This window comes from Tenrec ecaudatus, chromosome 1 (genome assembly GCF_050624435.1).
Source record: "Tenrec ecaudatus isolate mTenEca1 chromosome 1, mTenEca1.hap1, whole genome shotgun sequence".
Classification (NCBI taxonomy): domain Eukaryota; kingdom Metazoa; phylum Chordata; class Mammalia; order Afrosoricida; family Tenrecidae; genus Tenrec; species Tenrec ecaudatus.
Window position 1 is genome coordinate 24,624,301 of NC_134530.1, and position 21,181 is coordinate 24,645,481.

A 21,181-nucleotide genomic window follows, 5' to 3' on the forward strand; every position below is an offset into this window, starting at 1 on the left:
TGCTGTCCTTCTGCAGTGGGGTTCACAGCTTTCCCACTCCGCTTCATAGGGCGTCATCAGTGACAGCAGAAAATGGTGCTGAAGCCTGGTGTGTGGGGGAAGAATCCCTGTCCTCAGTTGTGTGGTTGTCTACACTGTATCTGAGCAGCAGGCAGCACTCTGAGCTAGAAGCGGAGTTTCCAAGAGCCGGGCATGTCACAGAACAAAAACCACTGTGCCTTTTGAGATCCCATCCCTCTCCCAGTGACTCACTCAAGCCCTCATGTCATTCACCTCATGTCCTTTGCTCCCACAGCCCACTGGTTCCTCCTCAAGTTCTGTGACCACCCCTCCTCCGCTTGTGCGGGGCACCCAGAACATTCCTGCTGGCAAGCCATCATTACAGGTCAGTGTCCCCACACCGCATCACTTAAGTCCATCTACACCTCCTACTGAAGCAGCGGGTCTTTCCTCTGAGAACATTCCCCGAACTATCTAAACACTGACTATTGCTAGGACATTGTGAGCTAGAGGAGGCCACGGTGGCAATGCCCTGTGACCATCTCCACACAGCTGGGAACTCTCCTGTGTCCATGTCTTATTTCTGAGAGGTTAGGAGAGCCTTCCCCTGAGGGTAGACCTCACTGGCCTAGTGTCCTAGGAAGTGTCCCCTTAGCGAGTGAATAAGTCATAGTCTTGCTGCCATCTGTCTCCGTTCTCCCTGTGCTCCTGACTACATACTGACACACTTTGGCCTTCTGTTTGAACCACCCTGCACTTTTCCAAGTACAATTGGTGTTTCCACAGGCCGCCTCAGCCCGCATACCTGGGAGTGTCATCCCGCCACCCCTGGTCCGTGGTGGGCAGCAGACATCTGTGAAATCAGGGCCTCAGCCCAATGCCCAGGTCGTCATGCCCCCCCTTGTTCGAGGGGCACAGGTAAGTAGACAGGTGGCTTGGTGTGGTCTGGGGCCCTAGGGGCTGGCTGAGGGGCTCTGGGTATGATGCTAAGACACCCCCCCACACACTGCCAGCCATCATCTCAGACAGATTGTCTTATGTCCTCCTTGTGTACCCCAGCAAATCCACAATATCCGACAGCATTCCGGAACAGGGCCTCCTCCACTACTTCTGGCCCCCCGGGCCTCTGTGCCCAGTGTGCAGATCCAGGGGCAGAGGATCATCCAGCAGGGTCTGATCCGTGTTGCCAACGTGCCCAATGCTGGTCTGCTTGTCAACATCCCTCAGGTAAGGCGCGGGTCATTATGAACAGGGGCCTGGTATCCAGACTGCTACTGCTACTGCGGTAGCCAGGTGGGGAGCAGATGAGGCAGGATATAAACCAGAGCAGAAACACTGCATCTACACGGGTAAAAGCAGATCGGGAGGGCAAGGGTGCTCACTGAGGGTCGGAGTTTGGATCCAGGTCAGCAATCCAACAGTATGGGGACAGATTTTGGGGGGTAGTTATGGTGAAATCTCCAAGGCCTGTGCTGCCTCTTGCTGCCACCCAACCCTCACCCGCCTCCTGCTGCTCCTGTTGGCTTGCATCCTCTGGGCGGAGCACCCCTTTGTTCTGCTGGGTGTGCACTAGGGAAGTGTGTCTGCAGATGTTCCTGTGGAGCCAGCAAGTCTATTCTTAGTACCATGGCCCCTCACCTTCGTGCCCAGCCTCAGAAATGAAGCAGGCCATCCCCTCCCACCCATAACAGCCAGCAAATGGGGGTGGGCGGGGAGTGACAAACACAATAGCTGGGTACTGGGTCTGCTGACAGCGAGTCTGCACTCCCTTTTTTCTCTGGAGCCATGCGCTCTCACCATGGCAGCTGGTATCTACCACCCCAGCCTCTTCATTTGGAGCAGGATTATGTGGACTTGCTCAGGGCAGGCCCCAGGCCTTGAGGCCAGGACAGATATAGAGGCTTGCCACCATAGGGGTATCTGGACAGGGCAGCCTTGTTTACCTGTGAACCCCCTCAACACTGGCAGTGAGCAGACCCTGTTCGCCTTCAGTGAGCTCTGATTTGCGAAGGGACAGGCCAGTTTGGGGCGCAGGGGTAGTATGGTCTGCATCTGTGGGCCAGGGAGGACTTCGGGGGAAGGGAGCCAGCCTGAGGCGCCTGAGTACTCACCTCTGTCAGGGCAGGTGGGTGGGCCCTGGGAAAGTCGAAGTTGCTATATGTACCAACTTTTGGACATGCCCTGCTTCCTTGGGACTTGGAATGTACCTCTTCTCAGATTTCTAGAAGAGTCTTTGACCTCTTCAGCTGAAGACGCTTCCCTGGCCAGTTTTAGGGCAAGTGCCATAGTAGAACAGTGTCCTGTTGTGAGGGCTGGGCACTTGGGAGAAGAAAACTCAGTGCAGGCCAACTGTGCACTCAGACTAAGAATGAACTCATGCAGGAAGCCAGGGAGGAAGAGGGCTAGGGACAGGGATCAGGCCTGGAGCTGTTTCCTTAGTCCCAGCAAGGATACAGGAGTTCAGATGTTTATCTCAATCATCCCCTGCGCAGCTGCTCTCTGCCATCCTGAAGGACAAAACACGTTCCACACACCTGTGAGGATTCACCCACAGGAGGGTAGAGGACGGACACTAGTCAGCACATGCTGGGTTGTGTCTATGTGAATGGGCACCATTTTCGGGGCCCCAGCTAAGGCTGCCTGCACACATTGTCCCAAAGATGAATTAATTTGGTGCTGCTTTTCTGGGCTCACTGGTTTCATGACTCCATTGGGAGTTACAGGGTGTAGATAGCTGGAGTCCTCAGGGGGCTGTGTTCATGTGTCCACACGTGACAGGCATCTTTTCCTGACAGGCCTCCCCAGCATCCCTGAAAGGGTCAGCAGCCACCTCTGCCCAGGTGAGCAGCACCAGCACCGGCACCGTGGGCACAGTTGCTCCCGGCGACTCCCCGGCCAGCCGCCAAGCAGCTGCTAAGCTTGCGCTGCGCAAACAGCTGGAGAAGACACTGCTGGAGATCCCGCCACCCAAGCCCCCTGCCCCTGAGATGAGTTTCTTGCCCAGCGCTGCCAACAATGAGTTCATCTACCTGGTGGGCCTGGAGGAAGTGGTACAGAACCTGCTGGAGACGCAAGGTGCCCGGGGACCCCTGGGCAGGAGGGACTGAGGGGGTCTAAGAAGATCTGGGTGTGGCATGTTTGAGCCAGGGGCTCCTGGGTCAAGGCAGAGCAGAGGAGAACACTGGGGCAGGTGGAGATGTCTACCAAATGCCCTGAGCTGTTGTGAGTTGGGCTCTCAGGGACATGGCGTCTTTGGTTCCTGGCCAGCTATGAGAACATGTCATTAAGCACCTCCTGGGGGTGGTTGTGTTGGCCTGTATGGTGGGCAGGCAGATGGGTAGAGTGGCTTTGTGAGCCTGGCCATCACTGTCTGCACCTTTCAGAGTGGTGCCTGTGTCCGTAGAAGGGGGTCTTAAGATTGAAAGGATACACAGACAGTGGCTGAGAGAAGTTGGGTCTGAGCTTGAAGGAAAACCTAAGTCCAAGGATGCATCTAACTGAGATAGTTTGGGGTCTCTTGTTCTCACCAGAATGTTCAACCTCAGGGTAGCTGCACTGCACCTTCCATATCCCCGCAGCTCAGGGGGAAGCGCCTCTGCCCACATGATGGTCCTGGGCGAGTCCTAGCTGGGATACAGGGGTCCTGACCCCATATCCCTGGTGTCTTGGGTATCTGTGTGGAACTTTCAGGCCCCCTTGCCCCCTCCTCATGTACCTGGGCTTCCCAAAGGTAGGGCCCAGGCAGGCTCTGTGGGACCTGGTGAGGTGTATATCTTGGATGCTGGGATCCAGCCCTATTTTCATCTCCACAACAATGGAGACCTGGGCAGCCCTATGGATTTGCTAGTAAACTCGCCCTGCCCACAACAAACACTTATGGGGGAGCGGGGGGGGGGGGGGGAAATCGGTGGAAGTCACAGTGGCCCATGTCCCCAGAGCAATCTCTCGGTGACCCCTAATGTCTGGACCTGGGGTATGTGGTTTGGATGATTAAGCCACTCTACTGGCCAGCTTTGGGGTGAGAGAGGTCTTGGTGGGTGTGGGAGCTCGTGGAGCTGAGATCTGCCCTTCTCAGGCGACCGTCCAATGGCACGGCACAGGGAAAACTAGATACCCCCCATCCCCAAACATGCTGCATATATGAGTGGAGGCCCCCTTCCCTGGGAGATGGTAGGTTTTCCCAGCGGCGTTTTCTCCTGTGCAGCTCTGCTTCCGTAGCAGTTGCCCTGAGGTTGCGGGCCCAGAGCAGGATTTGGGGGTGTTGTGGCTTGCCCTGGGTCGGTCAGGGGTGCTCACCCTGTACCTGCCCCTGACTTTAGCCTCCTTCTTCCAGCGGGCAAAGTGTCAGCCGCCGCAGCGCTGTTATCCCGCGAGCCCTACATGTGCGCACAGTGCAAGACGGACTTCACATGCCGCTGGCGTGAGGAGAAAGGTGGTACCATCATGTGCGAGACCTGCATGACCTCCAGCCAGAAGCGGGCACTCAAGGTGGAACACACCAGCCGGCTGAAGGCCGCCTTTGTAAAGGCGCTGCAGCAGGAGCAGGAGATGGAGCAGCGACTGCTGCAGCAGGGCACACCCATACAGGCCAAGGCAGAACCCACCAGTGCAGCACACCCCGCGCTCAAGCAGGTGAGCCCTAGGCCTTTGGTGCTCTGCACACGCAGGCCTCCCACAGCTGTTCTTCTGGGGCAGGCCTTAGCGGGCGAGATGTTCCTGGCTCTTTCGTCTACTCAGCACTCATTCGCCTGATTGTCAGTTGCAAGTTTAAATTGCTCTTAATGGTGGCTTTTGGCAGTGAAAACACTAATTTGCCGTTTCTTTTAAGTTTTGTAGCCTTCGCTTTCAGCATGCCAGCTGAAAGTGTTCCTTGTCTGACAAGCACAGTGAGCACAAAGCGGGCATTTCTCTAGGGAACGTGTGAGCAGGAAGTCAAGTCCTCTGTGTTCTCTGATCCTTTGCTCTCCCCTCAGATCTGAAGCTGCTTCTCTGGAAGCTCTGTGTCCCTCTCTAAACTTGTTTTCTGCAGCCCTAGGTGACAGCCCTCTCTTGGGGGAACAGAACAGCCTGTCCTTATGGACAGGCGGTGCACACCAGTAAAGGACACTGTTGATCTTACTCAACTCCCCATCTGTGTAGGTCATTAAGCCCCGGCGTAAGGCAGCGTTCCGCTCAGGAGAGGCCCGCAACTGGACTAACGGGGCCGAACTACAGGTCAGCACTGAGGCCTGGGGCCGCCTGCCCCGCACCGCTCCACCCACCAGCCCACACACCCTGTCACAGACAGCCTGCCGACTGCGACCCGCTCTGTCCCTGACTGCCCAGCCCGATTACCCTTGGTGTAACCTGGTCTCCTGGCTTTGGACTCTAGGGACCCCACCTGGGTGGGAAGCGGTTGGACAGAGCGAGGAGAGGTTGCGCTGAGCTTCATGCCCTCTGCGGCCCCCTGGCTCCAGCCCCCCCGCCCTCCTGAACTTGCTGCCTTCTCTCTCTAGGCCTCTAGCCAGCTGTCCCGGGGCCCCGCCGTTACAGCCCGCAGCGTCCTGCACACCTTTAGCCAGTCGCCCAAACTGCAGAACGCAGCTGCGGCCCTTGCAACCAGGACTGGCAAGCATTCCGAGAGGGCTGTGGGTGCCGGCAAAGGCAGTGCCACCCCAGGCTGGAAGAAGGCAACCCTGAGCGCAGGTAGGTTTGCCAGCCCAGCCCTCTGTCTGGTCCTTCCTCCCTGTCGTTGGCACCAGGCCCAAAACCTGTACCTGGGAGAGGGTGGTATTTTCTGAATATAAAAGTAACACTGGCTCACCATAAAAAATGCTAGAAGCTCAAGAAGGTGGGAAATGATGCATTTTTATGCATATTTTCTCCAAGAGCCTGGTGCACACATGTACCACTCGTGTGTGTGTGCATTTCCTTTGGGGACCTACTGTGCACTGTCAATGTTTCTTAATGCTCCCAAGGGCTTATTACAGGTCCTCTGAGAGTGGGCTCATTGTCAGTGGTAGCTGTACTTCATTGCCACGTGGCTCGTCCCTCTTGAAGGGGTGCATGTAGGTCTCGGCCACATGGGGCATCCTCTTGGAGACAGGATTAGCAAAGTGATTTTGGCCCATGAGCTGGTGAGCAGGCTGGGCACGTTAAGGGATCAGCTGGTTGAGGCTGGGTACCTTACAAAAAGGTCACACTCCCACCTCGGGCCTCTCCTCGATCACTGAGGGCTTTCTTCCCAGCTAGGGAGGAGAGATTAGTCACTTCATAGACTGACACCTGGCAGACCTATGACTCAGCTCAGGCTTCTCTCAGGAGGGATCCTCCTAGGTGGGGTCCCACTGACAGTGGCCCTGCTAAGGGGCACCTTCGGGGTGGGGTTCTAGCAGCAGCTGAGCTAGCCCCACTGTGCCAACATGCCCTCTGTTGCAGGTGGAGCCCTTACCTTCGTCAGTCCGGGCTTGGCGGTGCACAAGGCAGCCTCAGCTGTCGACCGCCAACGCGAGTACCTCCTGGACATGATCCCACCACGCTCCATCCCCCAATCAGCCACATGGAAATAGTGGAGACCGCCTCCCTCCTCCCTCTCCCCACACGGCCGTCTCTGCAGAGAAGTGCCGAGCCAGCCTGTCCTCCACCCTGGAGTCGCCGCTGCCGAGTGTGGTCGCCAAGCAAGTGACCTGAGGATGCTGCAAAGCCTACGCAGCACAGCGCTGGGTGAGGAGGACCTCTGCCTGGAGAGACCGTGCCGCTTTCGTCCTTCCTCTGTTTGCCTTTAGTTTGCCGTCACCAGCAGAAAATTGAACCTAGGGGCTAGTTCTGCATCGCTCCAGTCCCCAACCCAACCCGGCTCCCAGCAGATGCACTCCCCTGGACGGGATGCAGCAGGTGAAAGCAGCCAGTCCCAGCGCAGAGCAGGTGGCCCAGCTCTGCTTCCCCACCCTGTTCCCTACTCTCCGTGGAGGTGGCCCATCACTTGACATATCTGAATCACCTCACAATGATGGAGTTGAAAGCAAACTGTGCAGACGCTCAATCTGACAGCAGGCAACTGGCAGCCGGAGACTGGACCAACCCAGCAGGAAAGTCCTCCGCTGCTGCTCCTTCAACGACCTCGGAACCCTCTTGGTCAGCAGAACAGAATGAACCGAGACCTACTGGGCCAGGGTCTGGATACACTGCTGGTGAGGAAGGAAGATGGCACAGAGTCCAGGAGCTTGGCTGGGAGCAGAAGGGGGCTGCTAGTTTTTTTTGTTTTGTTTATTTTATTAAATTTTTCCTTTCCTTTTCCTATTGATTTGGATGGATGGAATCATATGCTGCCCTGGCTGTGAAATAGTGTCAGGTGCACATGACAGGTGTATCCTGGGTCAGGAACTGGCCCAGGTGCTGCTCCTGTCCCCTGCCTCCCCCTCCACATTTCAGGACTTTGGCTGGGTCTAGGCTAGGAACCTTCCCTTACAGCAGAGTTGCTGTTGTGGGTCAGCCTCAGGTTTTTCTATCCCTTAGTGTCCACAGAAACGTCTTTAGAAAGATCAGCTCTGCTCTTAGGGGTTTTTTTGTTTGTTTTTCCTTTCCCGCTCTATAAAGCAAAATGAAGCCACACACGACCTCCCCACAGGGCAGCTCTGCCCTAGTCTGCCCCTGGCCAGGGCTGGAGACTTCATTTCAACCCCTACTGTGCAGGGCTCCCTCCTTCAGACACAGCTGTTACTGTAATAAGACCTCCTGTAAGCCCCTCTCATGTTGTGTGAATACTGTGTTTAGGAAACACTTCTGACAGCTGTAGGAGACCTAGTGTTGCAGAAGGTTCTTTATGTTGTGTTAAAAACCAAGTTTTCTCCTTTGGTTTTTGTTTTGAGCACATCACTTCATCTGGCCGAGGAGAAGAGACCAGGGCAGGGTGGCCTTCCTCCAGAGGTCTAGGGGTATGGGGGGAGTGGAGGGACATCAATATTCAGGAGGAGAAAAGGGTGTGTTTTTACACCCAAAAACAAGAGTATGCAAGCATTTTTATTCCTCGCATTTTTCTGTGTGCCTGGCAAATAAATACCTATCCTATATGACCTGAGCTGTTGGCCCTCTCTGTTCACACCACGGGCCAGGTGCTCCGAGTCCTTTGAGAAGGAGTGCCCGGCGGCCCTCCCCCAGGAACAGTCAACTTCATGCTATGCAGAGAAACGGTGCAGCTCTAAGTAGAGGCTTCCTGCGTTGTTGGTAGCATCCAGCCGCGAAGTGTGCTCCTTGGGCCTGTGACAAAGGCTGCCAGCCCTATCGGACTCTCGCTTCTTCCATCGTGCTCAGGAACCATCGCTCAGAACACACCTTCCTGGGCTTGGGGCTTGGACAGACCTGACCCAGCAGGAGAAGGAGTCTCAGGCAGAGAGGATGGGCGGCCTGGGCCTGACTCAGCCCTCCAACCCCTCGGCCACGCAATCAGGGACGACATACTGTGACGTACAGTAGCTTTTTCTTTAAAAGGGCAAGAATGTAAGACGCCTTAATCTTTAGTTCATTTCTACTACCTTGAAATTTCCATTTTTCATTGTTCCCTTTTGCAGTGTAATTTCTATTATAAGAAACCCCAGATCACGGGTAACCCTGTGAGGAAATTTATGTTACCGGATATGACATTAAAATACCTCTCGGGGCAGGGATTTGAACAAGCCTTTGGAAAGGGCACTGGTTCCTGTGCTGGGCGTCAACCACCAGCGCAGGTCCTTCCTGTCCGCAGGAGCCTTGAGAATGGGAAGCCATAAGGACAAGACCAACTCTTGTGACGTTCCCAACGGCCTGTCACAAACCCCTGGGGCAACTGGAAACGCAGAAGTGTAGAAGTACTGCCATGCTATTGGAGCGGCTTTTCTCGCTCACCTGGGTTAATTTTTTTTTGGGGGGGGGGGTTGCCACTCAGAAGTGTGCATGTGTTCCCACTTGGAGCTCACCCCCACCCCTACCCAGACCATCCCGGTCTCATGGGGTCCCTGTCAACGGTACCCTAATGTCCAGAAAGCTGCTTTCTGATAAGGTCATGAGTGTTGGAAGTTTGATCTGTAGTTATAGGACGGGACCAGAGGCCACTCAGACTCCCCGTGTCCTGTGGCTTCTTTCTGGTCCCCTTGGGGTCTGTCTGGGCCACATGCTCTCCTGCCCTATGGAGAGCTGCAGGGAGTTCTGGGTCCATGGCTGGGCAGAGGGATGCAAACACTGAAAGGACGGCCTTGCTGCTTGGCCTCCCAGTTTTTCTTTAATGCTGAGCTAGGCTGTACAGGAGGTTGCAGAAACAAATTGGACTGAGTTTTTTTTTAACTTTTCCTTTCACAGAAAGTGTAATAGACAGTTACACTAGTGCAGGGTATTTGGGGGCCTTAGGGGGAAGGCTGTCACTTATATTTATTGTGACTCTAAATTTTTGATAATAAAATGTTTTTAAAAATGTTTGGCACCAAACTGGGATAGTTCCAATAAGATGCTGGAATGGGTAACTGTGTTGTGTCATGAGGCAATTCTAGAATCGGAAGGACAATAAAGAAATGGACCCTGTGTTGGCTGTACTTTTTTTCCCCAAACACCGAAATGTGTAGAAGGGGCTGTGGGAGGGTGGCTGAGGGGGGTCCCTCCCTCCTGGAGAGGCATGAACCCATGACCTTGCCTGTCTTCTCCCAGATCCTTAGAATAAAGCCTCCAGCTTCCAACCAGAGGAATGGCGCTTTCAGGTTCCCAAACTTGGTTGACCTTCTGCCCCTCCTTTACAGAAACAAACTCATCCCCTGCTGGCAGTTAAACACTGATGTTATATAAAGTCTAGGTGTCAGCGTTTGCAGCCCCCTGGTTCATTCCTAGTGCCTTCCCCCCCAGGGAGTAGCATCACTCATGTTGGGACACATGTAGGTGAAATTATAAGTGTGCGCGCCAAGCACAGGAGTCCCAGGCTTCATGTGTCCTCTCCCTCCCTCCCCGCCCCCCCCAGACATTTCAGGAAAATGTCCCTGGCACAGAGCCAGCCACCTCAGATGATCAAGTGGTGGGTTTTGGTTTTCAGATTTAGACAGTTTTTGCATGAAACCTGTGACCACTTTGATTAATTACAGTGTGTAAAAGCTGACCCTGTTTAATTAGTTCTTTAGGCCTAGGGGCTGCCAACACCCCCACACCCCCTTGGACTTCCTGATCTGTAGAAGCCAGGCACCCTTATTTTATAGACAGGTGCAGAACTAACTGGTCAAGGCAGCAACAGAAACCACCAAACGGGGGTTCAGCTCCATGACCTCACTTGCTCTTCTTGAGCCATGGGTGTGAGTCCTGGCCATTGGCCAGGCACCAAGGTCCTTGTAGACCACAAATCCTTGAGGCAAGTCTGGGTGTCGATAGGCTGTTTCACTCTGGGCCACCTGTGAAATGGGACACCAGCCCTGGAACCCCATCCTTTCTAACATCCCAGCCTGTCTGCTCACGAACAGGAAAGGGAAGTGTGGACAGAAAAGGGTGGTGACAACATGGAAGTATCACACCTTGTGATAGGGTCAAGGACAAGGTGTCCAGGAGGAGGTCACCTTCAATAGGGGAGTGAGGGCATCCAGGCTCAGTGAGGTGAGAGCTCTTTAGCTGAGGTGGAGAAACAAGGGCAGTGTGGGTGGGCCAGGAAATAAGCAGAGTGGGTTCCCTTCCGAGGGTGTGGGGTCCTGCTGGCTCTGGCTGAGCCCCCTCCCACTTTAAAGGGGAGACCTGGAGCAAAAGCCAAGCTACTTGCGACCTTTCAGTGCCCCGTGTGCAGTGTGCAGATTAGAACTCCATCGGCTTTTCAAGACTCGCCTCTTGGAAGCAGATCTTTTCCCTACTGCACTTGAGTAAATTTGAACCACAATCTTTCAGTAAGTTAGTACTTGAGCACTTAATCGTTTGATACCTAGTCCTGTCAGTTCTGATGAGATTCTGCGAGAATACGGGGTTCACCATCCCCACTTGGCAGTATTATCTGCAAAATAGGGTGAGGAGGACCACAACCTAAAAAATATACAGGAAGAGGGGAGTGGTACTCCAGAGCCCCATCTAGCAGTACACCCCCCTACAGTACTGCCATCGAGCAGTACACCCACCGTACACCCCCCTACATACAGCCACTATGACCAAACCCCGTAACCTAATCACAGACAACCCCTAAGTCTCCACACCCCGTAGGCACCCCCAATTTATCACAACGATTTTCCAGGCCTTTTCTTTCACTTTCCACCGGCCTCCTGCCGTTGAGTACAAACCTTTTTTGCTTAGTCTCAAGCCTGATGCTCAGTAAATGAACGAATACTTGGGTGAACCACGACGGAATCCAGGGCTGTTTTTCCCAGAGGAACAAATGAAAGCGCTTCGCCCAGAAGCATCGACCCCACCTTGCCCCTAAATGGGGCCACAGCTAACAGCCAGCTTCGAGGAAGAGCGAGTTTATTGCAAATTCCGGGGTGGGCTGCGCCGCGGGCGCCCTGCACCGCCTTGGCGCCTTCGGCGGGCCGGGGGCGGGCTCCGCGTTCTCGCATTCGTTCGCCAAGTCTCCTCTGGCGCCCGCTGCCCACCGCCAGGTCGTCGCTCTTCCCGCTCAGGCGCAGTACCTCCCGCTCCTCTAGCCCGGTCCCCTCTAGGGGCCTTTGAGCTGTGAGCCAGGACTGCGCGTGCGCCCGTCCGCTCTCCTGGTCTAGGGGAAGCTCCGGGCGCTCGGTTTGTAGTAGTCGGGGACAGGGGAGGGGAGGGCGCGTGCGCACGAGAGTGCGGCGGCTTCGCGGGAACCGGAAGTTCTCCCGTCGCACACGCGCCGCGCGTGCGCAGTGCCGGGGCGGCAGGACTAGCTGGAGCCCCGGCGGTCAGCCGGAGTCCCCCGCCCTCAGCCAGTTGTTGCGCGCTACCTGGCCAGCTGAGGGCCGGGCGGACGGGCTGAACTGCAGCAGCTCGGCTATCAGGGCCTTGCAGCGCTCGGGCAGCTCAAGTCCGTCGGGGTAAAGAACACCGCGCTTCTGGCGACGTGGCAGGCCGGCGATGTCTGAGTCGTCGAAGGGCATGCATCCGGTGACCATGACGTAGAGCACGACGCCCAGACTCCATACGTCGTACTTCTTGGGGTCATAGGGGATCCCGAGCAGCACCTCGGGTGAAGCATAGGCTGCCGAGCCGCAGTAGGTGGTGCTTAGGTCAGGGTAGCCATGCGCCTGGCGTCCAAAGCCGAAGTCCGTGAGCTTGACTCGGCGCTCGTCGGGGCTGAGCAGGACGTTCTCACACTTGAGATCGCGGTGCACCAGGTGGTGATCATGCAGGTAACGCACAGCACCGGCGATCTGCGCGAAAAGGTCGCGCGCTTGTGTCCCTGGGATCCGCCCGCTGCGCTGCACCGCCTGCAGCAGGTCCGTGGCAGCCGCCTCCATCACGATGTACAGCTTCCCGTTGCACACCTCGATGAATTCGAAGACATGCACGATGTGCGGGTGCCGCACGCCCCGGAGGATGGACAACTCACGTGGCAGGAATTTATTGACGAAGTCGGGTGGCGCGCGCCGCCGGTCCACCACCTTGATGGCCACCGTGCCCTTGTACTTTTTGGACGTGGCCACCTTCACCTTGGAGTAGCTGCCCTCTCCAATTGTGCGGCCCAGCTTATAGCCGAGTTCACTCAGGAGTTTGTCGCCCGACATGGTGGCGCCCGGGGCACGAGGGGAGCAGGAGGCGGCTGCTGTCGGGGGGCGGCCGGACTCCGATCTCGGGCCTAACCCATGGCGCTTGGCACCTGCACCCCCGTACCCCCATGTGCCCACTCCCAGGCCCCCGCCGCCGCGGCGCCTTTTATTGCTGCGGTAACAATTTCAGCCTTGTGAAGTGATCACAGGCGTCACCCCCCTGCGGGATGTGAGCGCCCCCTGGACCCCACCCTGAAGGCGTCCAAGGCCCTCATGCTCTGGAGCTCAGAACTGCTCAGAATCGCCAAGTGCTTGAGAAGCGGCCCTCTACCAGCGTCCGGAACATGTCGGGGGCCAGATTCCATGCCCAGGGTCAGGGGCGGTCCCTCAGGAGTCTGAACCGACCCAGCTCGTGGTCATCGGGAAGCCAGAACTGTCCGTAGTGCCCCAAGGTGGATTAGCGGGCTTGACTTTGGACCGGGCTTGACTTTTGGAGGCGGGGGGTGGGGGGTGGTGGCGGATGGCCCCCTTCTCCTTGGAAGAGCTGCCTTCTCTGATCTTGCGGCCCAGTTTACAGCCGAGTTCCTGGCTGTGCGCGCATTAACCCTGAGGGAAGGTGAACGCAAGGTCATTTAGCGCAGTGACCACGCGCCCCTTCCCTTGCCCAGTCTGAAAGGCGCCGGGCCCCGCCGGCCGCACAGCCAGAGCCAAGCGCTCGGACCAGTCGGGGAACTCCACGCGCGCTCGTTTCCCCGCCCCCGTCGGAAACGTCTCCGGACTTCCTCCACACTCAACATGGCGACGGCGAGCGCCCGGTGCGTAACTTCCGCCGGCGGCCGGAAGTGGAGGGGCTGCGAGCATGGCGTCGAAGGTGAAGCAGGACATGCCCCCGCCGGGGGGCTACGGCCCTATCGACTACAAGCGGAACCTGCCCCGTCGGGGACTGTCGGGTCAGTGCCGCCCCGCGCTGGGGTGTCAGGGTCCCGGGCCCTCGCATCGCCGCGGCGGGAGCGGGATGGCGAGCGGCCCAGACTTCCCGGGCTGTGCGGCGCGGGACGGAGTCGGGGGAGCCGGCCTCTCACTGCCCACAGCCGTGGAGAGTGTCCCGGCCGCTGGTAGTGACCCGGCCCCATGGGGGCGAGAGGAAGCGCGCCATGGGGTGTCCCAGCTGTAAATCTTTACGGCGCCGGCTGCCTGACCTCCGTTGGGATGGGTAACCGGGCGCGAACCGCGCATCTTCTCGTTGGCAGCCCAGCGCTCACCCGCTGCGCCACTGGACACGTCCCCAATCATCCAAAGCGCTGCGAATTGCTTCTGTCTTCTCTGTGGGAGAAAGACGAGGCTTCCTGTAGCCTCGGGAAGGACGGGCTCGGAAAGAAACCCACGGGGCGGCTCTAGTCTGCCGCGAGCCCGGATTGATCCAATGGCAGGGAATGAGTCAGTGTGACCAGGGGAGGGGTAAACTGAGGCCGAGGAGCGCTGCTGGGCTCCCCACTGACTGCAAGGTGGGTAGCGTAAAACCGTCAGTCGCACCGAGGGGAAAATCCAGACTGTCTGGGCAACGCCTGGGGTCACTGAGTAGACGCCAAAGTGCTGGCTTTTGAAATGGACCCCGGTTTGCCCAGAAGGGGAAACTGCCACACACACCCCTGCCAGGAGTCGGCCTTCTTGAAGTTGTAGATGTTGTAAATAACGTTTTGCATCGAGTTCAACTCAGAAAACGGTGCAGTACTCTACAGGGAAAGTAAAAAGCAGCCAAGCTCAGCATCTTGGATCAGCAGAAAAATACAATACTTGAAACCTAATTAAGGGTGAGTCCAATTGCCCACCTCATCAAAGTTGACCTTTAAAACCTCTCCATGTCCTTATATGCAAACTAGGCTTCAATTTAAACAAAGGGAGAGGAATTTGTGGGCTTGTTAAAGGAAAATGTATGTATATATAAACAGACGGTAGGAAAATGGAGTCTTCTCCCAACCATATTCCTTCTTGGATGGCGGGGGTGTCAGTCCTGCCGTCCTGGGTCAGGACTGGGGAAACTCTGGGAAAGACTATCAGGGGTCCTCAAACTACGGCCGCTGAGGACATTTATCTGTCCCGCCGGGTGTTTTTGCCCCATTTGGTTTTTTTACTTCAAAATAAGATATGTGCAGTGTGCATAGGAATTTGTTCATAGTTTTTTTTTTAAACAAACAAACTATAGTCCGGCCCTCCAATAGGTCTGAGGGACAACAAACTGGCCCCCTGTTTTAAAAGTTTGAGGACCCCTGGCCTAGATGATAAATGTTTCTGAGCTGTGCCCATCAGTCTTTGTCCCTGCTACCTTTTCCATAGCCTCTTAAAAATGTAGAAACTTAAGACACAGACACTAGGCTGGGCTAGTGTGCCCAGGACCCCAGCCCTTGAACTAGTTGGTGGACTGTGACCTGTTGATATTGCTAGGTGTTCGACCTCTTTGCTGCTTGGTGACCCTGGGAAACAGAAGGGAACCCCGTCTGTCCCCCCTTCCCCCTCTCCCCCGTAGTCTTCCAAGCTGTCCTTTGTGGGGCAGATCACCAGGTCTTTCTCCCACAGAGCCGCTGGCCAGATTCACATCAACCACCTTTCTCTTAGCGGCTCACCATTGCACCACTCAGGTGTGTATTGGGGTATCTGCCTGTGCATAGAGCCCTGCGTGACCTGGCCCCAGCCCACAGGCTCCATGCTCCCCCCACTCCACAGCCCCCCGTTGTAAGTCACATGTGCTTTGCATCAAGGACCTCTGTGGGTTCGTGATGTCAGAAGGTACTGGCTTCCCCTGTAGTCCCCAGAACCAGACACAGTGCCCCCATCACCCCAGGCTGTGAGCAGTGAGGAAGAGCCCTTCCAGCAGGTGGTCTTGGTTCACTGGCCCAGGACCCTCACACTTTCGGAGCCCTGTTTTGAGCCAGGCCCTGTCCTGAGGGACGAGTCAGGTCATAAGTATGTGCAGTTGTGAGGGGAGGGACCCTGAGGGTGGCCCGTGAGCACCTCTCTGAGGACACCTCCTCCAGGGGTTCACAGCAAATCTCTCCATCCCCAAGGCCCACCGTCCTTCCATCAAACCTCCTCTCCCTGCTCCTATCCTAGGCCTGCCTCCCTGACCCTGACAAGTGACCCCATCAGCAACCAGAACCTGACAGGCTTCCCGGGTCGCTCCTCTACAAGGCTTTAGGGATGTCCCCCGATTTTCATTCCTCCCCCGCACCCTCACACTCTCCAGCCTCCATCGGGGCCAAGGCCCCTGCTCCCTGTGTCTTTCACTTCTTTATTGGATCCAAGTCAGGTGCCAAGCGTTTCTCCCACTTAAACGGTTCAGTGGCTTTGAGTACACTGAGATACACCCACAGCCAGCACCTCAATCTCAGAACATGGTCATCCCCTCAGGAAGACTCCCCAGCCCATCAGCAGTCAAGCCCCCAGCCCTGGCCTCTAGTGACTACTGATCCCCTTGCTAGCTCTGTGGATTGCCTGTCCTGGATGGTACAGTGTGAGGCTCCATTGGATGGGCACATTTGGTTCGTGCTCCTCAGCGATGGACGTTATGAAGACGCGGCCAGGAGCATGTGTGCATGTTCTTCATGGGTCTGCAGTTGCCCTTTGCAAGGGGATCTCCCTGGGCACGGAACTACTGGATTCTATGGTAATTCCATGTCTAGCATTTTTGAGGTTCTGCCAGCTGTTTCCAAAACAGCTATTCCGTCTGGCCTACCCACCAGCCGTGGACGGGGCGCTACCTCCTCAGCAGCCCTGCTCTTCTCTGGCTTTCTCTTCTGCCTATTGTCTTCCTGGTAGGGGGCTGGAGTCCCCCTGCAGTCTGTGTGCGCACGAGTCTCTGCTGACGCTGGGCAGTCTTCATCCTTGTCACGCCACTGGGATAGCCCTCCTTCCTAGGCAGGTATGTGATTTGCAAACATCTTCTCCTTGCCTGGGATTCCTTTCCACTTCCTGAAAGGCACTGTTGGTAGCATAGACATTTTCCGTGCTGACGAAGGTAGGGCACCTATTGTTTGTTTTCATGCTGTGTCTTGTCTCACTTGTGCTTTTGAGTCTTGTCATGAAAGCCATTGTCACATCCAGAGGCACACAGGTGAGCCTCAACGTTCCAGCTAAGCGTTTTCAAGGTTTAGCTTGTTAATATAAGGAGCCCTCATGGATGGTCGTTTGTGTTGGGCTCTGAGCCGCAAGGTTGGCAGTTCGAAACCAAGGGAGAAAGGTCGGGCTTTCTACTCCCATAAACAGTTACAGTCTTGGAAACTCAGAGGGTAGCTCTGCCCTGTCCTGCAGGGCTGTTGTGAGTCTGGAGTCTTGAACGGGCAGGTCTGGGTCCTGTTGGAGTTCATCTGGGGGCAGAGCAGAAGGGAGGGCCGGCCTCTCTGGGGCACGCGGAGACCCAGTTGCCCCGTTAGTTGCAAGGCCTTTTTTCCGTTTAAGCCTCTGCGCACTGAATGAACTTGGCACCCTTGTCCAGAATCAATTGTCCATAAGTGTAGGGTGTATTGTCTGGTTGTCCCGTTCTTCCCCCCATTGCTCCATGCTAACGGCGGGCCACATTGTCTCGGTGGCCGCAGCTGTGTGATAACGTTTGAAACCGTGGAGGGAGAGTCCTCCAACTTGGTTCTTTTTCAAGATCACGCCGGCGATTCCCAGTCCCCTGCAGTTCCAGCCCCCTGCTGCGCCCGTGGAGAGTGTGGCCATCTGTCTCCCCATAAAGATCCACAGCCCCGGAAACCCTCTGAGGCAGTCCTGCTCTGCCCTGTAGGGCCGTGATGAGACGGAATTGGGGTGCGGGTGGGAGGCTTGTGGTTCTGTCTGAAGCATTCACTTTGGGCCATCAGCAAAGCTGGGGTTTGCCCTGCCTTCCGTTCAGGAGTTCTGCCATCTCAACCCCACCAGTGCATCCTCTCCCTCCCCCACCCACCCACCCCCCGCCGCACCCCTTGCAAAGATGGCTCTCTGTTGACTTCAGTCTTTGAGAGGCATTTGCGTGCCCTGCTGGGGTGCCCCTCGCCCACCTCCCCTGCCAGTGACTTCCACTGGTGAAGGGGCGAAGCTGTTTCGGACTGCAGGACAGCATGCAGATGTGCAGGGTCCTGCTGCAGCTCCTTGAAGGCTGTCTTCTTGGAACTGATCTTAGAAATGGGCTCACAGGGGTGCCCGAGTGTGAAGGTCTCTGCCCACGGGGCTGGTTAAAGGCGTGAGACATCCCCCCTCCCCCCCCCACACACACCTGGGAAGCAGCTGGAAGGCGGTGAGGCAGCTTCTCTAGGACGTGCAGGGCGGGTGGGGGGGGGGTGAGGGCCGGTCTTTCAGCACAGGACACGCCATCCCATGTCTCTGCCCCCCAAGAGGGGGCGCTGTCTTACCTGAGCTCCAGCCTGCAGCAAGTGAATGTGAGAGTCTCCACCTGTCTGCCCTCCAAGCCCCACGCAGCCAAGACGGGCGGGCCAGGACTCAGAGCCCCGCTCTAATGGGGCAACCCGCTCTGGTTCCCTGAGCCCCATGGCCCTAGCATAGCCACCCACCCTGTGTGCTAGGTATTTCCTGGGTGGATACTTATGTGCAGAGCCCTTGGGTAGGGTCATGGCTGCTAACCTAAGGTTGGATATGTGAGCCCCCTTGAAGCATCTCAGCAGGGGGCCGTCAGGAACACCACGGGTGCAGTCCCAGGCTGGCACGGGAGGAGCCAGGATCAGTTTGGGTGGCGCCCTGGGGTGGTGTGGTAGTTTACTTGCTCAGTTGCTAACCAAGAGGTTGGCAATTGAGCTGCCTCAGAAGAAAGGCCTGGTGGGCTATATCCGGTGGAGGATAATTCTTATACTCACCACGAGCCTGAGGCAGCTCCCCCACTCCCCGCTAATCAGGCCTGCCTGCTGTCTGTCAGGATTAGTGCCTGTTGGCCTGCTCATCAATATGCATGGTCACCTCTGTCCCCCAGGGTGCGGGGTGGGAGGGCTCAGCCTTGCTGCCCTAGACTCCACTGGGTTGGGGTGGCCCCTGCAGGGCACCGGCTGCCTCTGGAGGTCCTAGGCAGCCCCCTGTGGGCAGAGCACAGCAGGAGTCCAGAGAGTTGGGCTGCCCGGAGCTGGGGTGGGCGAGGGCACCATCAGAACACCTCTCCCATGGGGCTGGTCTGCCAGCTAGGGACAGGGGACCTTCAAGCCAGGACTCAACTGCAAGCATCAATAACCCCAGCTCCACCCTTCCTCCCACCCCAATCACCTCACCAGAAGCCTGGGCTCATTCAAGTCAGGGATTTGGCAACCTGGGGTCCCTGACCCACACATCTGCCATGCACTGGCCAGGGGCTGAGGTGCACACAAGAGACAGATGCACACGGTGGGTATGAGGAGTGTGATGGTGGGGGCCCTTGATAAGGTCCCCCGGTAGAGCTGCCACCCCTCCCTTGCAGGCTACAGCATGTTTGCCGTGGGCCTTGGGACCCTGCTCTTCGGATACTGGGGCATGATGAAGTGGAACCGGGAGCGCAGGTAGACGGCGGGCTGGCCTCTCACTGTCCGTGTCGGGGCTGAGGGGAAGGGTGGGTGGGATGGAGGTCCTGGATGCAGTCTGGGAGGCTAGCAGTCTGTCTCTGGGCCTGTGGCGGGAAGAAAGGAGGCAGTGGAAGTCCAAAGCTGGCAGGGTAAAGACTGCAGGACTGCACCCCGCCTGGGATGGGGAGCCGGTCTCACTCACTCATCCTGCCCCAACAACATAGAGGGTGAGGCAGCTGCTGTTGGGGAGCAGGACAGTAGGCACGAGCCCTCAGCTGTGTGGGGCAGCCACCACAGCAGTGGACGCAGGGCCAGCAGTGACCACACAGTACACTACTACAGCCAGGTAGGTGGGCATGGGGTGGTAGAGCCTCTGGAATGCTAATGTCTGCCAGACACATCCACCCTCAGGTGTGCCAGTGTCTCCTGGCCCCTGCTCACCTCATTCCTGACTCACAGCTGGGGCAACCCCTCTACCCGGGTATGGATGAGCTTACTAGAGGTGATGTGGGAAACCCTAGGAGGAGGGAGAGGGGACCAGTCGAGTGCTTACACTGGTTATTTTGAGTTAGGGTGTGGTCTGGTAAAGCCAGGCACCCGAGGACCCTCTCTCTCCATGCCTTAGAATCACCAGGCTGAGCTAATGCTAGAGTGTAAAAAAAAAGTGCTTAATTGAAAAGACAACAGGAAGCCAGTCTCATGAACAGACAAACCACTGCCTCCTCTCCCCCCACTCACCCTGCGCACACAGCCTGTGGATGCCCCTGCCTTGCCCTGGGAAGAGGGCGTCAGTGGCTGTGCCCTGACCAGCCAGGGATGATGGTGTCTGGCTTCCACAGGCGTCTTCAGATTGAGGACCTGGAGTCCCGAATCGCTCTGATGCCGCTGTTCCAGGCTGAGAAAGACCGCAGGTAGGACTTGCAGATGGTGTCTTTGGAGGGCCGCTAGGCCCGTGGGTGACTAAGGGCTGCCGGAGACTGGCTTCCTCCAGGTAGATTGTAGGGCAGGCTTCCCGGAGGAGGGGTCCTTGGGGTGGGGCAGGGAAGCAAGTAGCTATCTGTGGGGCTCCGGAGAGAGGACATCACGGCAGAGGCAACAACCTGTACAGAAAGAAGCCTTGAGGGGCCTAGGCTGGAGGGCTATGGCTGGAGTGGGATCTGGGGTGCAGGCTGCTTGGCCTCACCCCTGTCCGGCCCGCCCCCTAGGGTTCTGCAGATGTTGCGCGAGAACTTGGAGGAGGAAGCCATCATCATGAAGGATGTGCCCGACTGGAAGGTGGGTCTGGGGAGGGCTGGGCTCCAGGGTCTGCCAACCACACTGGGTCAGCATCGGCTGGGCTGTGAGGGGCTGAGGGCAGAGTGGGTGGAAAGAGGGCCTGGGCCCCAGCACATCTCCCCACACCCCTGTGCCCAAGCAGGTGGGCGAGTCGGTGTTCCACACAACACGCTGGGTGCCCCCCATGGTGTGCGACCTCTACCATCTGCGCACCAGCGAAGATTTGGTCAACGCCAGCTATGGCTTCATGTGGTACGCGTAGGCGCAGGAGCGCTGCCACTGACGCCGACGCCCGTCACAATAAACGCTTTGGAAGCCCACCTGAGTCTGCTGTGTCTGCACACCTTGGGGGCGGGGCGGGTAGCCAGGGGAACTACTAGACCTCGCGGGGAAGGTGGAGGGGGAAGGGGTGCTTGCAGGGGTGACCTTGAACCCGGTGGAGGCCTGGAGTTGCCCTGCTCCAGGCTCCTCAGCTCTGCTCTCAAAATTATCCTGGGTTTTCCGTCCTTCCCACCTCTGGCCCAAGTTTTCTGAGTTGGCCCTGGAATCGCACCATAAAGTGAATGTCACAGGGGCCAGGGGGGACCCTCTTGATTCTAGGTCTTCACGCACCTCCAGGCGCAGCTGGACCGCCTGGCCCCAGTCTCTAGAAATCCCCTCATCAAGCAGCTTCATTCTGCACCTACTGACCAATAGCAGTGCTCAGCGCCTTCGCGGCGCTTTCTGATTGGCTGGCGGCATGGAGTGGGCGGAAGG

General features: G+C 57.0%; 3 protein-coding genes across 7 annotated transcripts in view; 2 read left to right on the forward strand and 1 right to left on the reverse strand.

Annotated features, from left to right (window-relative positions):
• The window catches only part of GATAD2A (GATA zinc finger domain containing 2A), a 77,380-nt gene extending 67,852 nt beyond the window's left edge, over nt 1-9,528 (forward strand). For 4 of the 5 annotated variants that reach the window (XM_075549355.1, XM_075549345.1, XM_075549338.1 and 1 more), the window contains 8 exons: nt 296-385; nt 787-918; nt 1,060-1,227; nt 2,796-3,075; nt 4,334-4,632; nt 5,140-5,214; nt 5,496-5,685; nt 6,418-9,528. In XM_075549355.1, the coding sequence (XP_075405470.1) occupies nt 296-385; nt 787-918; nt 1,060-1,227; nt 2,796-3,075; nt 4,334-4,632; nt 5,140-5,214; nt 5,496-5,685; nt 6,418-6,548 (1,365 nt within the window). In that variant the 3' untranslated portion in view covers nt 6,549-9,528. The remainder of the gene's footprint in view (nt 1-295; nt 386-786; nt 919-1,059; nt 1,228-2,795; nt 3,076-4,333; nt 4,633-5,139; nt 5,215-5,495; nt 5,686-6,417) is intronic. The other variant, XM_075549363.1, reaches the window with a different exon arrangement.
• TSSK6 (testis specific serine kinase 6) lies at nt 7,846-14,206 on the reverse strand. The gene has a single exon (XM_075549374.1). The coding sequence runs from the start codon at nt 12,654-12,656 to the stop codon at nt 11,835-11,837; it is 822 nt and encodes a 273-aa protein (XP_075405489.1). The 5' UTR covers nt 12,657-14,206; the 3' UTR covers nt 7,846-11,834.
• On the forward strand, nt 13,431-20,745 carry NDUFA13 (NADH:ubiquinone oxidoreductase subunit A13). Its single transcript, XM_075549389.1, has 5 exons — nt 13,431-13,588; nt 19,069-19,147; nt 19,990-20,061; nt 20,356-20,425; nt 20,568-20,745. The coding sequence occupies exons 1-5, from the start codon at nt 13,498-13,500 to the stop codon at nt 20,685-20,687; spliced, it is 432 nt and encodes a 143-aa protein (XP_075405504.1). The 5' UTR covers nt 13,431-13,497; the 3' UTR covers nt 20,688-20,745.
• Nucleotides 20,746-21,181: the final 436 nt, after the last annotated feature.